The sequence below is a fragment of the Hevea brasiliensis genome, chromosome 10, assembly GCF_030052815.1.
Source record: "Hevea brasiliensis isolate MT/VB/25A 57/8 chromosome 10, ASM3005281v1, whole genome shotgun sequence".
NCBI lineage: Eukaryota > Viridiplantae > Streptophyta > Magnoliopsida > Malpighiales > Euphorbiaceae > Hevea > Hevea brasiliensis.
Genome location: NC_079502.1, coordinates 81,954,741 through 81,969,591, shown reverse-complemented (window position 1 = coordinate 81,969,591; position 14,851 = coordinate 81,954,741). Strand labels below are relative to the sequence as shown.

Below are 14,851 nucleotides of genomic sequence, written 5' to 3'. Positions count from 1 at the left end.
GAAGCGCACGCAGCGTTTTCCATTGTTCGGCGCGGCTTGTTGGTGGCGCATACCGTCGCTGGTCGGGCTGGCCGTCGGCCAGCGAGAGGAGAGAGAAATGAGAGAGAAAAGGGAGAGAGCCATCGCGCGCGGGAGAAGAAAAAGGAAGAAGGAAAAGGGCCGGTCCGATTCGACCGGTCCGATCCGGTCCGGTTCGATTCGGTCGGTTCGATTCGAAATACAAAATTTTGAATTTTTACTCTGCCTCGGGACCGAAAACGAGGTCCAAAAATTTCGAAAAAAATTCCATAAAACTCAGAAAAATACGTAGACTCCAAATATATTTTTAGTTTTGCCACGTGGTCTTTAAATTAAATTTTAAAAATCATCAAAGTTTATATTTTCGGAAAATCGAACCCGATTTTTAAAATCCGAAAAATCTCAGAAAAATTCCTAAAATTCAAATAAAATTAAAATACCAAAAATACTCATAAATAATAAAATTTTGGGGTGTTACATTCTTCCCCCCTTACAGAAAATTCGTCCTCGAATTTTTACACAAGGCAGAATAAAGTACATGATTATACATTGAACAGGTAAGGGTACTTGCTACGCATGTCCCGTTCTGACTCCCAGGTGCACTCTTCCACTGACTGACTCCTCCACAAAACCTTAACCATAGGGATCTGTTTTGATCTCAGCTGTCTCACTTGGTAGTCCACTATGGCTACAGGCTGCTCCTCAAATGTCAAGTTTCCTTTTAGCTCTATCACATCCGGCTGCAGTACATGAGAAGGATCGGGAATGTATTTCCTGAGCATGGAGATGTGAAACACGGGATGAACGTGAGAGAGGTTGGGTGGTAGCTCCAACCGGTAGGCAATTGCTCCTACTCTATCCGTAACCTCAAAAGGTCCAATATACCGAGGTGCCAACTTGCCCTTCTTTCCAAATCTCATGACTCCCTTCATTGGAGAAACCTTCAGGAATACATAGTCGCCCACTGCAAACTCCACATCCCTTCGTCTGGGTCCGCATAACTCTTCTGTCACTGAAAGTCGTCTTGCTCCTCGATTAAAGGAACTACCTCAAGTGTCTTGCACTAGGTCTACATCATGCACCTTCGCTTCCCATTTCTGTCCAACACACAGGAGACCTACACTTTCTTCCATATAGTGCCTCATAGGGTGCCATCCCTATCTTTGGAGTGGTAATCGTTGTTGTAGGCAAACTCCACCAAAGCTAGCCGCTCATCCCATTGACCTCCAAAATCCAAGACACTCATGCGAAGCATGTCTTCCGATGTTTGGATTGTCCTTTCTGACCGTCCATGTCTCGAGGGTGGAAGGTCGCATCAAGTTCAATCAGTGTGCCAAGTGCCTCCCGCAACTTTCTCCGTAACCGAGAAGTGAATCAGGGCCCTCTCGCCGATATTATGGAAGCCGGAACTCCATGCAATCGGACTATTTCTCGAATGTAGAGCCGGGCATACTGTGCCACATAGTATGTAGTCTTTACAGGGAAGAAGTGAGCTGATTTGGTCAAGCGGTCTACAATTACCCATATCGAATCTTATCCTCGCGTGGTACGAGGCAACCCACCACAAAATCCATAGTGATCATTTCCCACTTCCATTCGGGATAGGGAGCTCTTGCAGCCTTCCCCGACGGTCTCTCGGTGTTCAAACTTCACCTTCTGACAAGTCAAGCACTTGGACACAAAGTCTGCTATGTCTCTCTTCATACCATTCTACCAGTAGCTATCTTTCACATCATGGTACATCTTGGTGGAACCTGGGTGGACACTGTACAGTGTGCCTCTCGCATGATTTCATTCCTGAGGTTGTCCACATCGGGCACACATATCCTAGAACCTTACACTAGGGCGCCATCATTGGTAAACCCAAACTCACCACCTTCACCTTGCTGTACTCTTTCTATGATCTTCATCAATTGTTGGTCTCGTGGCCGGGAAACTCTAACTCGCCCTCAAGTCCGCCTCACCTGAAAAGTGAGCCAATAATACCCTCATCCGAAAGATCTAGGATTAAACCTTGATCCATCAACTCATGTACCTCTGAATCAATGGTCTCTTCTCTCTTGAAATGTGCGCCAAATCGCTGTAAGATTTTCTCGCTCAAGGCATCTGCTACAACATTGGCCTTCCTGTGGTGGTACCGATGGTGCAATCATAGTCTTCGTAAGCTCCATCCATCTCCTCTGTCTCAAGTTTAAGTCCCTCTGTTGGAAGATGTACTTTAAACTCTTGTGGTCGGTGTATATCTCGCACACTTCGCCATACAGGTAGTGTCTCCAGATTTTCAGTGCAAAGATTACAGCCGCCATTTCCAAATCATGGGTGGGGTAGTTCTGCTCATGCCTCTTCAGCTGCCTTGAAGCATAAGCCACTACCTTTCCATTCTGCATCAAAACACACCCTAGGCCAACTCTGGAGGCGTCACAATACACGGTGTATCCTTCACCATTCACAGGTAGTGTCAACACAGGGGCAGTGGTTAGACACTCCTTAAGCTTTTGGAAACTCTCCTCACAGTCATCTGTCCAAATGAATGGAACATTCTTCCTGGTCAACTTAGTTAGGGGAGCTGCTATCCTGGAGAAATCTTGCACAAAACGCTCAGAGTAGCTAAACCCGAAAACTTCGCACCTCGGTGATCGTTGTAGGCCTAAGCCAATCGATTCTGACTTCAATTTTCTTGGGATCCACTTGAATACCGCTCTAGAAACCACGTGTCCCAAGAATGAGATGCTTTCTAGCCAAAATTCACATTTCAAAATTTGGCGATACCGGTGCTCCTCAAAGTCTGCAACACCATCCTCAAGTGCCACACGTGTTCTTCCTCGGTCCGAGAGTATACGAGAATGTCATCTATGAATACGATGACAAACGGTCCAAAAATGGCTTGAACACCCTGTTCATCAAGTCCATGAAGGTCTTTGGTGCATTAGTGAGTCCAAAAGACATCACCAAGAACTCATAATGACCATATCTTGTCACGAAGCCGTTTTGGACACGCCTCATTCCCGATTCTCAATCGATGGTAGCCTGATCGCAGGTCTATCTTGGAAAAGAATCTAGCTCCTTGGAGCTGATCAAACAAATCATCGATCCGAGGAAGTGGATACTTGTTCTTCACAGTGACCTTGTTCAGCTGTCTGTAGTCGATACACAACCTCAATGACAAATCCTTCTTTCTCACAAATAAAACAGGAGCGCCCCAAGGTGAAGTGCTCGGACGTATAAAACCCTTGTCCAAAAGCTCCTGTAGTTGCTCCTTCAGCTCTTTCAATTCTGCTGGTGCCATCCTGTAAGGTGGCATCGATATGGGGTTTGTACCCGGCACAACATCAATGCAAAACTCTATTTCCCTTCCTGGTGGCAACCCTGGAAACTCCTCAGGGAAGACATCCATGAATTCTCTGACAACAGGAACATTTTCCATGCTGACATCTTCTACAGATGTATCTCTCACCAATGCCAAATACCCTTGGCATCCACGCCTCAACATTTTTCTAGCACTAATTGCTGACACCAAATTATACGGAGCCACGCTCCTGTCACCATCAAAGCTAAACTCTTCCACACCAGGTATGTGGAAATACACCTTTTTGTTCCTGCAGTCTAAGGTGGCAAAATGAGTTGCCAACCAATCCATCCCCAGGATTACATCGAAATCCATTACTGGTAGAGGAACCAAGTCTGCTGGGAGGATCTTTCCATCCACTACCACTGGGCTACCCGGAAATACCATGTCTACATCTATGTTGTCACTAAGTGGGGTAGCTACTGACAAAGGGCACTCTAAAGTTGTAGGGTTTCTACCCAACCTCATGGCAAACACAGGGGAGACAAATGAGTGCGTAGCACCCGGATCTATCAAAACACGAGCCTCATAAGAATAGACTGGAAGAATACCGCCACAACTGCATTTGAAGCTTGAGGATCCTGGTGGGTCAGGGTGAAAACCCGAGCTTGACCCCTACCCTGAGTGGCGTAACTCGACATCGACTTCTACCTCCCGACCGCCTCCAAATCCACGTCCCCCTTGTCCTCGGCCCTGTTGGCCACTGAACTGACTACCTGCCATGTTGGAAGCGCCCGGATACAACTGTCGAGGAACATTCGCAACAGAACCCTGTGACCCCATCTGTGGCTCGCTGAACATGGGGCATTCTCTAGCAAAGTGACCCGGTTGGCCACACCTGAAACATACTCGATCCCATCAAACAAGGTCTGAATGTCCTCTTCCACACTGCACAAGGTGCCAAGGAGGATCTGAGCTGCACCAGGCGCTATACTGCATCGTGACCACCGCTGATCCGCACTCGTCCGAATCCTCGTGGTTTGTGCCTAAAACTACTTTTCTTGTTCCTACTCTTTCCTCTGTAATTACTCGGGCCACCACTATCCGGAGTACCCATGGAAGGGACACCTGAGGAACCCTCTGCTCTGCTTTTCTTTGCTCTTCCATTGTCATCTACAAAGATAATCGATATCAACTGTCCTAGCCTTGGCCAACCACCACATCAAAAGATCGATCGGACATCATGGCCAGTTCGCATATCTCTGTCAAGCCCCTTTAGGAATCTTTTCACCTTCATAGTCTCTATAGATCTGCTGTAGGGGCATATCCGCTCAATTCGTAAATTGCAGAGCATATTCATCTACTGCACTGCCATTCGTCTTAAGGCCTCAAAGGCCCACTGCTTCTGATCTCTGACACTTTCTGGCACAAACAGGTTGATACAAAGTTCCACAAACTGAGCCCATGTCAAACCCTCCAGCCGGGGTAACACGTAGTCCTACCTCCATTGCCTAGGCATGGCCCCCATGACGTCTTGCATACACTCTATCAATCTTCTATCACCAATCAGACTATTTCTCGCTCGCTCAGGAATCCAAAAACCGATATGCATCGTCTGACACATCATAGGTACCAGGCATCAACTTCTTGAAATTTATGATCTGTTTGTAAGATTCCTCTCTTGGTGCGGTGGATCGCTGCTGTGGAGGGTGGACCATATCTCGCGCCAACATGTCGATGGTTCTATGCAGACCAGCTAGAGTAGCTCCCATGGGGTCTATAGGACCCTGTGCCATGAAAGACTGTTCCTGAACTGTGGGTAGCTGCTCTTCTACTTGAGCAGCTCTATGCCTCCTACACTCGCCTCCTGGCAGCGCCTCATCTGGCCGACACCTCGTCAGGCACATCTGGTTCTGGTGCAGTGGCAGCTCTCCTGCTTCTACGCATTTTCCTGAAATTCAGCAGCATTAGCCCACAAAATTCAAAACTATGCATTACACAGCTCTATAGACTCATATTTATACACAATATATGGAGCAGAAACTAGAAGCAAAGATGACAATGCAAGACGAATGTGGACCCTATATTTCCGCATGTGACTCCTAGTAGACTCTTCCCAACACTTTAGACAACATTCCCTAAGAATCTGGAGCTTAAGCTCTGATACCACATTTGTCACGACCCAACCTATGGGCCGGACCCAAGACTAGGACACAGGCCACCTAAAGCCCCCGAGGCCCGTAGTAAGCCTAACTGTTCATTTACCTAATGCTGAGGCCCATTTGGGCCCAATTTCAAGAAAACAAACGGACAGAGTTCGGCCATAAAATGGACTTACCAACGGGGAGTTTTTGACTCATCCGACCTGTAAACATAATAAACAATCCATTGGGGAGCTCAGCTCACCCTCCACATACTCATCAACATAATAATAAATGGGAGCTCAGCTCCCTCATCCAATCCATCAAAACAGACTTAAAATATTAAGTTTACAGGTCCAACATGATAATAATATTACAGACCAAATTCAAATAATTACTGCTAACACATGCGGAAATTCTAGGAGTAAATAAAATTACACAAATATCGATAAACAACCTGCGAAGTATAAAAGCGAGTTAACCTGAATAAAATATCCTCCTGCGGCCTGTAAAAATTTTTGAACAGGAGTGAGCGTTCGACTCAGAGAGTAAAATATCAATTTTAACCATAATCTCTATAACTATCTAAAACTAATGCACCCTGTAGAGTGAAATGCAACATCAACATCATATTCACATCATAGCATCAAAAAGGTAATTTGGAGCACTCACACACCCTGTAGCATCAATCATAATATATTGGGAGATGATCCTATCTGACTCTCTTAAATCCAACTCGTGTCGTGAAGAACTCAAGCCTGGACTTTCGCTTAATAAACCAAATCGAGGGTCCCAGCGAAGAACTCAAGCCGTGACTACCCCTCGAAGGAACGGGTCCCAGCGAAGAACTCAAGCCGTGACTACCCCGTCCTATCCATAGTCCACACCACATCACACGCACGCCAACGCACGCACACTGCTCCAAATTACCACAACAACACTCATGGCACATTAACAGTTATGAATGCAACATAATTCATGCCTAGAGTTTAACTACATAAATATATGCATATAAGTGATGCATGGGCATGCTGAACATATAATAATATCGAAATTACAATTAAAATTAATATTTTACTCACAAACTTGACGACAAATTACTGTGGCGGCTGGGCGGAGGAAGAAGGCTGTCCCGGCTCACCTGACAATTACATTACATCTATTTAATAAATTTGACTCAATACAAACAAAGAAAAAGATCAAGTACGTCCTAAGTCGTGCCGAAAATCCGGCAGAGTCTCCCCTATACCTAGGACCTACCCAACCTGCAAAAGGGCAAAAAAACGCACTTCTATATTCACAATCCATATATCAACAGTTCAATCATATCACACAGCCCCTCCTGGGCCCATCAAATCAATCATCCATCACAATACGCAAAATTTTAATTTAGTCCTTATTATTGATCATTTTTGCAAAAACTGCCCAAACAAGCTCTAAAAATTATAAAACTTTGCTCCGCGGTCCTTAGCAATATTACTAAGCTATTGCAAAAAGAATCGTAATTTTCTAAGCTACCACGAATATTTTATGGATTTTTAATCGTATTTAAGCACTAGAAAATTACGAAAAGGCAAGGTTCGGGTTTACCTTTGCCGATTCCGACTTTGGGAACGCGCTCGGGACGTCTGACAATGGGGGGCTAGCCAAAGCCTCGGTCCAATTCGGAGACTTTTCCAGAACGTCCGCTCGCCCGAAATTTGCGAATCGGCCAATCGCCGAATTTCCGCGAATCGAGGATACCTACACGAAGCCCATAACACGGGGGTTAGTACATAAATTTTTCAGAATTTTCTAAGCTCATTTAATGGTCGAAAATACACTGCGAAGTTCCGTGGGACCCACCGAAAAACGGTGTCGGAAAAATTCGAAATTTATGTCGTTGCGAAGCTCTCGACGAATGGAGCGTGTTGGTAGCCTCGGTTTCCTTGTGTGATTCACGGTTTTCGAGAAATCTAGCCCAAAAGTCGAAATGGGCTAAAATCTTCCCGAGCAAAAATCGGACAATCCGCTCGATGGATTTCGGCGTTCTTGGTGTCTATGGAAAGCTCTCGCCGAGTAGATGATTTTGGACACAAGACCCGGTCCAATCGGTGGCCGGATCGGCCGAATTTGGCCGGAGAAGTAGAAGCGGCGCGATTTCACGGCTGCCGCGCGCGCGCTGTATTGGCCGTCGCCACATTGGTTGGCGGCGCTACCGTCTGGCTGGTGGCGGCCGGCCGGCCAATGGGGCGAGAGGAGAGAGAAACGAGAGAGAAAAGGGAGAGAGCCATCTCGTGCGGGAGAAGAAAAAGGAAGAAGGAAAAGGACCGGTCCGATTCGACCGGTCCGATTCGGTCTGATTCGATTCGGCCGGTTCGATTCGAAATACAAAATTTTAAATTTTTACTTTGCCTCGGGACCGAAAACGAGGTCCAAAAATTCCGAAAAAAATTCCATAAAACTCAGAAAAATACGTAGACTCCAAATATATTTTTAGTTTTGCCACGTGGTCTTTAAATTAAATTTTAAAAATCATCAAAGTTTATATTTTCGGAAAATCGAACCCGATTTTTAAAATCCGAAAAATCTCAGAAAAATTCCTAAAATTCAAATAAAATTAAAATACCAAAAATACTCATAAATAATAAAATTTTGGGGTGTTACAAGTTCGATTTGATTTAATTGATTTTTTTTCTTTAAAATCTAACCGAACAAAAATAACTGAAATTTTTATAATATAAAATCGAATCAAACTGATTGAATTTTAAAACTGAATCAATCGAACCAAATTAATTCGATTTGGTTTAGTTTAAACTGAAATCTGCTCCCCCCTACTTTTAAATATTGTATAGAATTATTGAATTATAAAATATAAATTATTAATAAAATATATTTTTATACAAATTATTAATTAAAATATATAAAATTAAATATATTAGGATATTATTCAGATAATACTTAATATAGTTTGGAACATATTTAAATAATTAAAAATAAATTTTAATCTTATTTAAAACAAATTTTTATATTCAAAATATTATTAAAATTTAAATTTGAATTCACATGAGACATGCTATCCCTAAATCGAACCAAAGACTAACCCAATTGTTAATCGGGTCAGCCCGTAACCCCGATGTTATTAAAATATTCCCGCCAACATTTTGTGCTTGTTTTTGCCTAATTTCAAACTTTCTCCAATCTTCTCTCCCCTCCCTATCTCCGAGATTCTGATTCAGGTATGTTATTATCAATAGCTTCAAATTAGTTGAATCCTTATGTTACATCTGCAATCAAATTTCAATATTTCTCTGTTTTTTGTTTTTGGACGAACCCTAATCCATTTGCAGCAGTTTTATGCATAGTTCTATTTTGATGTGTAGTTTCAAGTGTTTTCTGTTTGGTAATTCTCTGATTTCGAGAACTGTTAGCTTGTTTTAGCTAGCTTTTTGATTGGGTTTGCAATTTTTTTGAGCTTAATTTCGTAGATGCTTGTTGAGCTTCGTTTTTGTTAGCTAGATTATCCTGTAATTTTGTTTTAATAAGATGATTAGTCTTAGATTTTGGTAAAATTTCAGCAATTTTTTAACGTGATAATCAAGAAAAGAAATTTCTAATAGAACTTTTCTGCTGTATAGATAAAAAAATTTTACTATAGACTGTAATGAAACGAAACCAAACCTCAGCGACTGTACTGATGGAATTTGAAGTTTAATAACTATACTAAAAAATTCAATTGCCATAGGTGAAATTAAGCCTGCTATTTTCTGTTTTGATACTTCTTGGCTTTGTGGGGTTTCTTCAGTGAAAAATCTTTGACTGTTCAAAGACCCAAGATAGAAATCATTAGTTTGGCAAATTGTTCTTCTTTGTAATTTAATTATTCCGTGTTGTGACTTGTGAGAGATTGTGCTTATGTTGCTGCACATTTGGTTATGGTTGTGAACAACTTAAAAAGCAAAGTTTTGTGATCTTTGTGCTGCAAATGCATGCTTATACTTTATTCTCCATTATTTTTGAAACTTGCTTTTGAAGGACTGTAGCGTGAGAATGGGGAAAGATTGTCCTTAACTATTTGCAGAATTTTCAGGAAAGTTGGACATCCATGAAAATTACTAAGAAGCGAATGGCAAAGGTGGTTGAAGCAACCACAAAGTTTAAAGTGTGTGCAGGTCAGCCTCAAGTTGGTAAATCTATTAACAGAACGAGGGGCCGATGTCCCAAACCTACAGGTTTGATAATTTGATTAAGTTTCAGTTGCATTACTTTAATCTGGCAGTTGAAATCTGACTTATTTTCTTTATTGCACGTATAAATGTATTGAGTTTTTTTTTTATTTGTTTATTTTTAATTATGAAATTTACATTTATGGACCTGTTTGTGCTTGTTAGTCCTATAGACCATTTTGCATGGTCTTCTACCGATTATTCTACTTTTAAACATTCTCTCAACTAGGGAAAAGTGAAGAACTTTTGGTAAAAAAAGATGAGCATTCTTTGCCTTGCGGGTCGGCTGAAGCATACCCACCTCTTTTAGACAAAAGTAAATGTTATACAGAAACAAAAGAGAGATCACCTATTCCTGAACAATATCCAGAGCAAACTCTTCATACTTCTGCAAAGGTCAAGTTGCAGCTTTTTCCATATGATGAAGTCACTCGCATGGGATTGGAGAAGGTAAATTTGTGAAACATGTGTTATTGAACAAGATCACAAACTCTTTTATGAGACAAATATATTTTTTTTTTGGAACATTAAGACAAATATTTATTTGAGAGTTGATTTTTCCACACAGGATGGGTATCATCCGTACTTAGAACTCACTCTTAGTGCTAGGAAAAAGATATCTTCTGTCCTTAAGCACCTGAATAACAAATGGGGTGGTTCAAGCATTGCTAATGGGGAGCCCATTCTTTTCCCATACACACTATCTGAAGATTTAGCTAGTTACAGATGGACATTGAATGATGATGGCCTCACTGCAGGAGATGTCTATGTGTCTATTGGACGCCCTTCTATTTTTCGCTTAAGGTCTCGGGCTTACCACTTTCTCTTAGTTTTTGGAATTTGATAGATTAGTGCAACTTTCTGACTCATTCTTTTGTTCATTTTATTAAGGTATGGCTGGTTCTCCAATTGTGAAAATAAATTGTCTGGAGCGCCTTCAGTATCAACTCCCTTTGAGGTTTGTTTACAATCTCAAGGCATTCAGAAGGGAGGCAGTAGTAATATGGAAAGTATACTTGGCAAGGAGAAACAAATGGAGGTAACGAGTGAAGAGTTGAAAGCAGCTGTAAGTGTGGCGGATAAGACAACTTTGAATGGATTAACTGAACCTATGGTATTATTTTTGCTGCCATTTTGTTTATCCTTCATTGATTATGTAATTTACTAGATTTAAATAATAAATACCAAGCAATTTTTTTTTTTATTAAACCCCAATACATGTGACAGAAGAGAGTATGCATTCAGCATTTATCACTTAGACCAATGACATATAACACAGAGATATAGAACTATTCTTGGAGCCTTCATCTATAAGCTTAAACTTTTAGATTGAGTTATTTCTTGACATTGTATCAGAACTTCTCAGACTAAAAGGTTTAGAATTTGAATCTTGGCCACCCCCATTTATTAGAATATTTCAGCATAAGGTAAAGTGGGCCTATGCTTGTTCACACTTCAAACCTAGTGAGTTTTCGCGTACCGGGGTGTTATAGAGAGATATAGAACTATTCTTAGAGCTCTCATCTATAAGCTTAAACTTTTAGATTGAGTGGTTTCTTGACAACATAAAACATAAATCTTCAGGGCGATCTGGCATTTGCATTCTAAAATTTGTGAAAGTTGTTGGGGAAGTTTTGTGATTGGATTGCCCAAAATCATTTAATTTATGTCAACTTTGTACATGCCATTTTTGAATTCTTGAATGAGGCTATCTATGCTTCTATATAAATGTTTAGTTGGAATATGCTTCCTAAATGTGTGCCTTTCTGAAACTTGCTTATTTGTATTTGAATAGTGCAATGAAGTGAAGATGCATCTAGGCATGGGGCAGTCATCCTGTCTGTGGGATGATAGTCTAACCAACATAAGTATTGGAGGCCTGCTGTCTGAGGCATCCTTGCAGGGCAAGTTCAGTAATTGTGATCCAAAATCAGATGGAAGTAATGCAGGCTTGCAGCCATCTCAGTTAATCTCTGATTCATTTGATGCTTTTATCATGGCCCAAGTAAATCATTCCCAAGCTCCAAAGCCACCTTCTCATGGTTCAAGCTCATCCATTTTGGACGCTGAAGACACTTGTCATGCATTTCCTTTTCAAAAGTTTTCTTCCTCAGGCAAAGATGGAAGTGCTTATGCTCGTACCTGCAGCCAGGATGCCGTTTCCAAGTCATTTAAACAACCAATCACTAGTGAGGTTTGCCCAATTTTATATATTGCTCCACTATTATTATTATTATTTACATATCCAAATATGACTGAGGAACCTGATTTTATGGGTTGATTTGCTGTGACTTAATTAAGTCGAACGGTTGTAAAGTTCATTTTTGCTCAATTTTGTTTTGTAGATCATGGGGATAGTTAGATACTGTTAGTGATGCTTATGGATTAACCATGGTGTTATGAATCTTGTGATATTAGTTCTAGATGTCTAGTTAGGTTATTAAAACTTTGCATGTGAGAGCTTTGATAATTTGTATGATGGTTTCTTTGTCAAAACCATCTGTTGTAATTGTTTTCATGGTTATTAGTTCCCAATAAAAATATTATTTCATGAGTTGATACTATGTTATGCATCTCATGAATCCAAGAGTCTTACACTCTCAGTAATCAGCTTACATACTATTCTATATTTCTTTGTTTTGCAGGTTAACATCCAATCTGGCCTTCCACAAGGCCATGGCTGTCAAGAATCCAAAACAGACTTGTCACTTTGTTGTCAATTTTATAACGATGAAAGCAGCCTTGGGCTCTCAGGAATCAAATGGGTACTTGAACTGATAATTACTATTATAATTTTCTTATTTATTCTCTACATAAATATAATGCTATAAATAGCTAATTTGTTTTTGGTGGCTTGATGCAGACAGACTCTTTGGGACCATTTGATCTTGGCCTATCTTCTTCTAAAAGGATTATTAGTGGTGACAGTTTAAGCATTAGCAGAGTTGTTAGCTAGCAGTACGATCACATTGCAACTCTTTTGAAGATAGAAAGATATCTTGAAGATGCTCATGAAGTACAGTAGTTGGAAACTGAAGCGAATAAGTTAAAACCTGCTGATTGGACAAGCAACATAGAATATCGTTTTTCAATCTGTTTATATGTTCAATTTAATTTATCATTAGGCTCCGGTGCAAATTAAAGAAATGCCAAAGGAAGGGAGCATAACTTTTTGATTTCCATGAACATGAGATCAAAGTCGGAGGGTACATATGGATAAATTTGTGTTTTCCATTGTTGATTTTGATGGTGGAAATCATATATACAGGGATATTACCTTGATAGCTCTGCATTGCTTTTGTCTCATGTAACAAATACAATGAAGTTCATCCCATCAGATGCTCTTATTTACAGGTTCATGTCAATAGGCAGTATAATTGTGAATGCAGCCTATATTATTTTATCTAAGCTGAATGAAGAACAAACTGTTCTGATAACAAATGAAGAGTGTTAAGAGACAAAAACAGCCAGGTCCAAAACTTAAACTAAATGGTTTGAAGATATGTTCATAGTTCTCTAGAAAGAAAGAATGGTGAAACCCAGGTTGCATACTTGAGCAAGCTGTCACAGTTTTTGTTTTTTGGTTAGATAGCATCTCAGGTTAGCATTTGCTCATCATTCATCTTCTATTACACAAATTCACGATATCCATTTCTAATTTTGTTCAGGGCCTATGTTATATTCCTAGGTGTTGATGCTTATGCAGCCATGCCAGTTAATACTACTGTAGTTTTCAACTAGATATGGAAAGAGTTTGCAGTGAGCATTATATTGGTTACTTGCCCAAGTTTGTTTGGAAGGCAGATAAGTTGCCTTCAGCTTATAGTGGTTGTAATCAATTTGCTATCTGCGTGCCCTGGACAATCAACATGTCCAAATAATCAAAGCTCTTAATATTCTCGTAGTTATTCCTCCTCTCTCCTCCTCCTCAGGGGCCACCGATTTCACAATTTCAGTTTTTCCCCTTTTAATTAATCCCACAACTAAGTCATTCCATCATTGTAAGAGAGAAAGAATTAAGTGGAAGTGTTACTTATCTGGGAAGAGGAGGACTGTCAATGATGATAGTAATCAAGTGATAAATGGAGGGTTTTAGGTGTTAGTTCTTCATGTGACTTTAAATTCAAATGGACTGCCGCCACATTAGCAAAAAGAAAGAATACAATATTAGAATTAAGAGTCATATTCAGTGTAATATTAGGAGATTAATCTTGTTCACTAATGAAAAATTGAAAAATTAAAAAATTAAAGTAGTTTTTTGAAAAATATTTTTAAGAATATTGAAAAAAAAAAGTTTCATGTTCAAATGTGAAAACTAATTTTCTAATTTTTCAAAATTTAACTAATATTTAGAAAATAACTTTAAATTGTTTTTCATTAACAAAAATCTTGTTTTCCAATTATTTTTTTAAATAGAAAACAATGATTTTTCTATAATTAAAATTTTACTATAACTATTCATAATTAAAATTAAATAATTATTTAAAAAATATATATTTATAATAATAAAAAATTAATTATTTTATTATAAAATAAATGAATAACATAGACTTAAATAATTTTAATAATAAAATCATTTTTAAATATATTTTACAATAATTTATTTCTTTTTTTTATGAAAGATATGAATAATTTTTTTAATTAAAATTTTATTTTTTATTATTGAGAGAGAAACACATTTTCCATTTTTTCTTATTTTTTATAAAAAAATTTTTTTATTAATATTTTATTTAAAAAATTTATTTTAATTTAATTTAATATTTCAAATTAGGATTGGATTATGAGTTAATATGCCGCTGCTGGGATCGGTAACTCAATGCAAGCAACTAATTCGGAGACCTTAGTAGGTAAAGATCCGCCATTGTTTTAGAGAAGCTAACATGGTTGCGGAAAAATTAGCTAATATGGCCGTCTATTATGGTCTGGGTTTGCAAATTCTACAGTATCCACCTAGTGGCGTTTGGTGATTGGCTTCGGTCTCATAAGCATGGCGTTGCTTGGCCTTGTACGGTGTGGGGGGGTTAGTTGATTCCTATGCGTTCTGAATTTTTCCCCTCCCTCGAATAAAATAATATATATATATATATATATATATATATATATATATATATATATATATATACACACACACACTTAATTATTAAAGAAATATGTGTACACTAAAATCACAAGTAGTATTTAATACAAATAAATTTTGTAAA

At 39.4% G+C, this 14,851-nt stretch overlaps 1 protein-coding gene across 1 annotated transcript; it reads left to right on the top strand.

Moving 5' to 3' along the window:
* The first annotated feature begins 8,572 nt into the window (after window positions 1-8,572).
* Window positions 8,573-13,009, top strand: LOC110632179 (TSL-kinase interacting protein 1). The gene is made up of 8 exons (XM_058154253.1): window positions 8,573-8,663; window positions 9,506-9,656; window positions 9,880-10,100; window positions 10,219-10,454; window positions 10,542-10,764; window positions 11,446-11,844; window positions 12,296-12,415; window positions 12,514-13,009. The coding sequence occupies exons 2-8, from the start codon at window positions 9,530-9,532 to the stop codon at window positions 12,604-12,606; spliced, it is 1,419 nt and encodes a 472-aa protein (XP_058010236.1). The 5' UTR covers window positions 8,573-8,663; window positions 9,506-9,529; the 3' UTR covers window positions 12,607-13,009.
* Window positions 13,010-14,851: the final 1,842 nt, after the last annotated feature.

Bases quoted from the DNA above. Each gene is read 5' to 3' on its own strand.
- LOC110632179 (XM_058154253.1), top strand. From the start codon at position 9,530: ATGAAAATTACTAAGAAGCGAATGGCAAAGGTGGTTGAAGCAACCACA. The intron at 9,657-9,879 runs GTTTGATAATTT...TCTCTCAACTAG, and splicing joins CCGATGTCCCAAACCTACAG to GGAAAAGTGAAGAACTTTTG. The intron at 10,455-10,541 runs GTCTCGGGCTTA...CATTTTATTAAG, and splicing joins CCTTCTATTTTTCGCTTAAG to GTATGGCTGGTTCTCCAATT.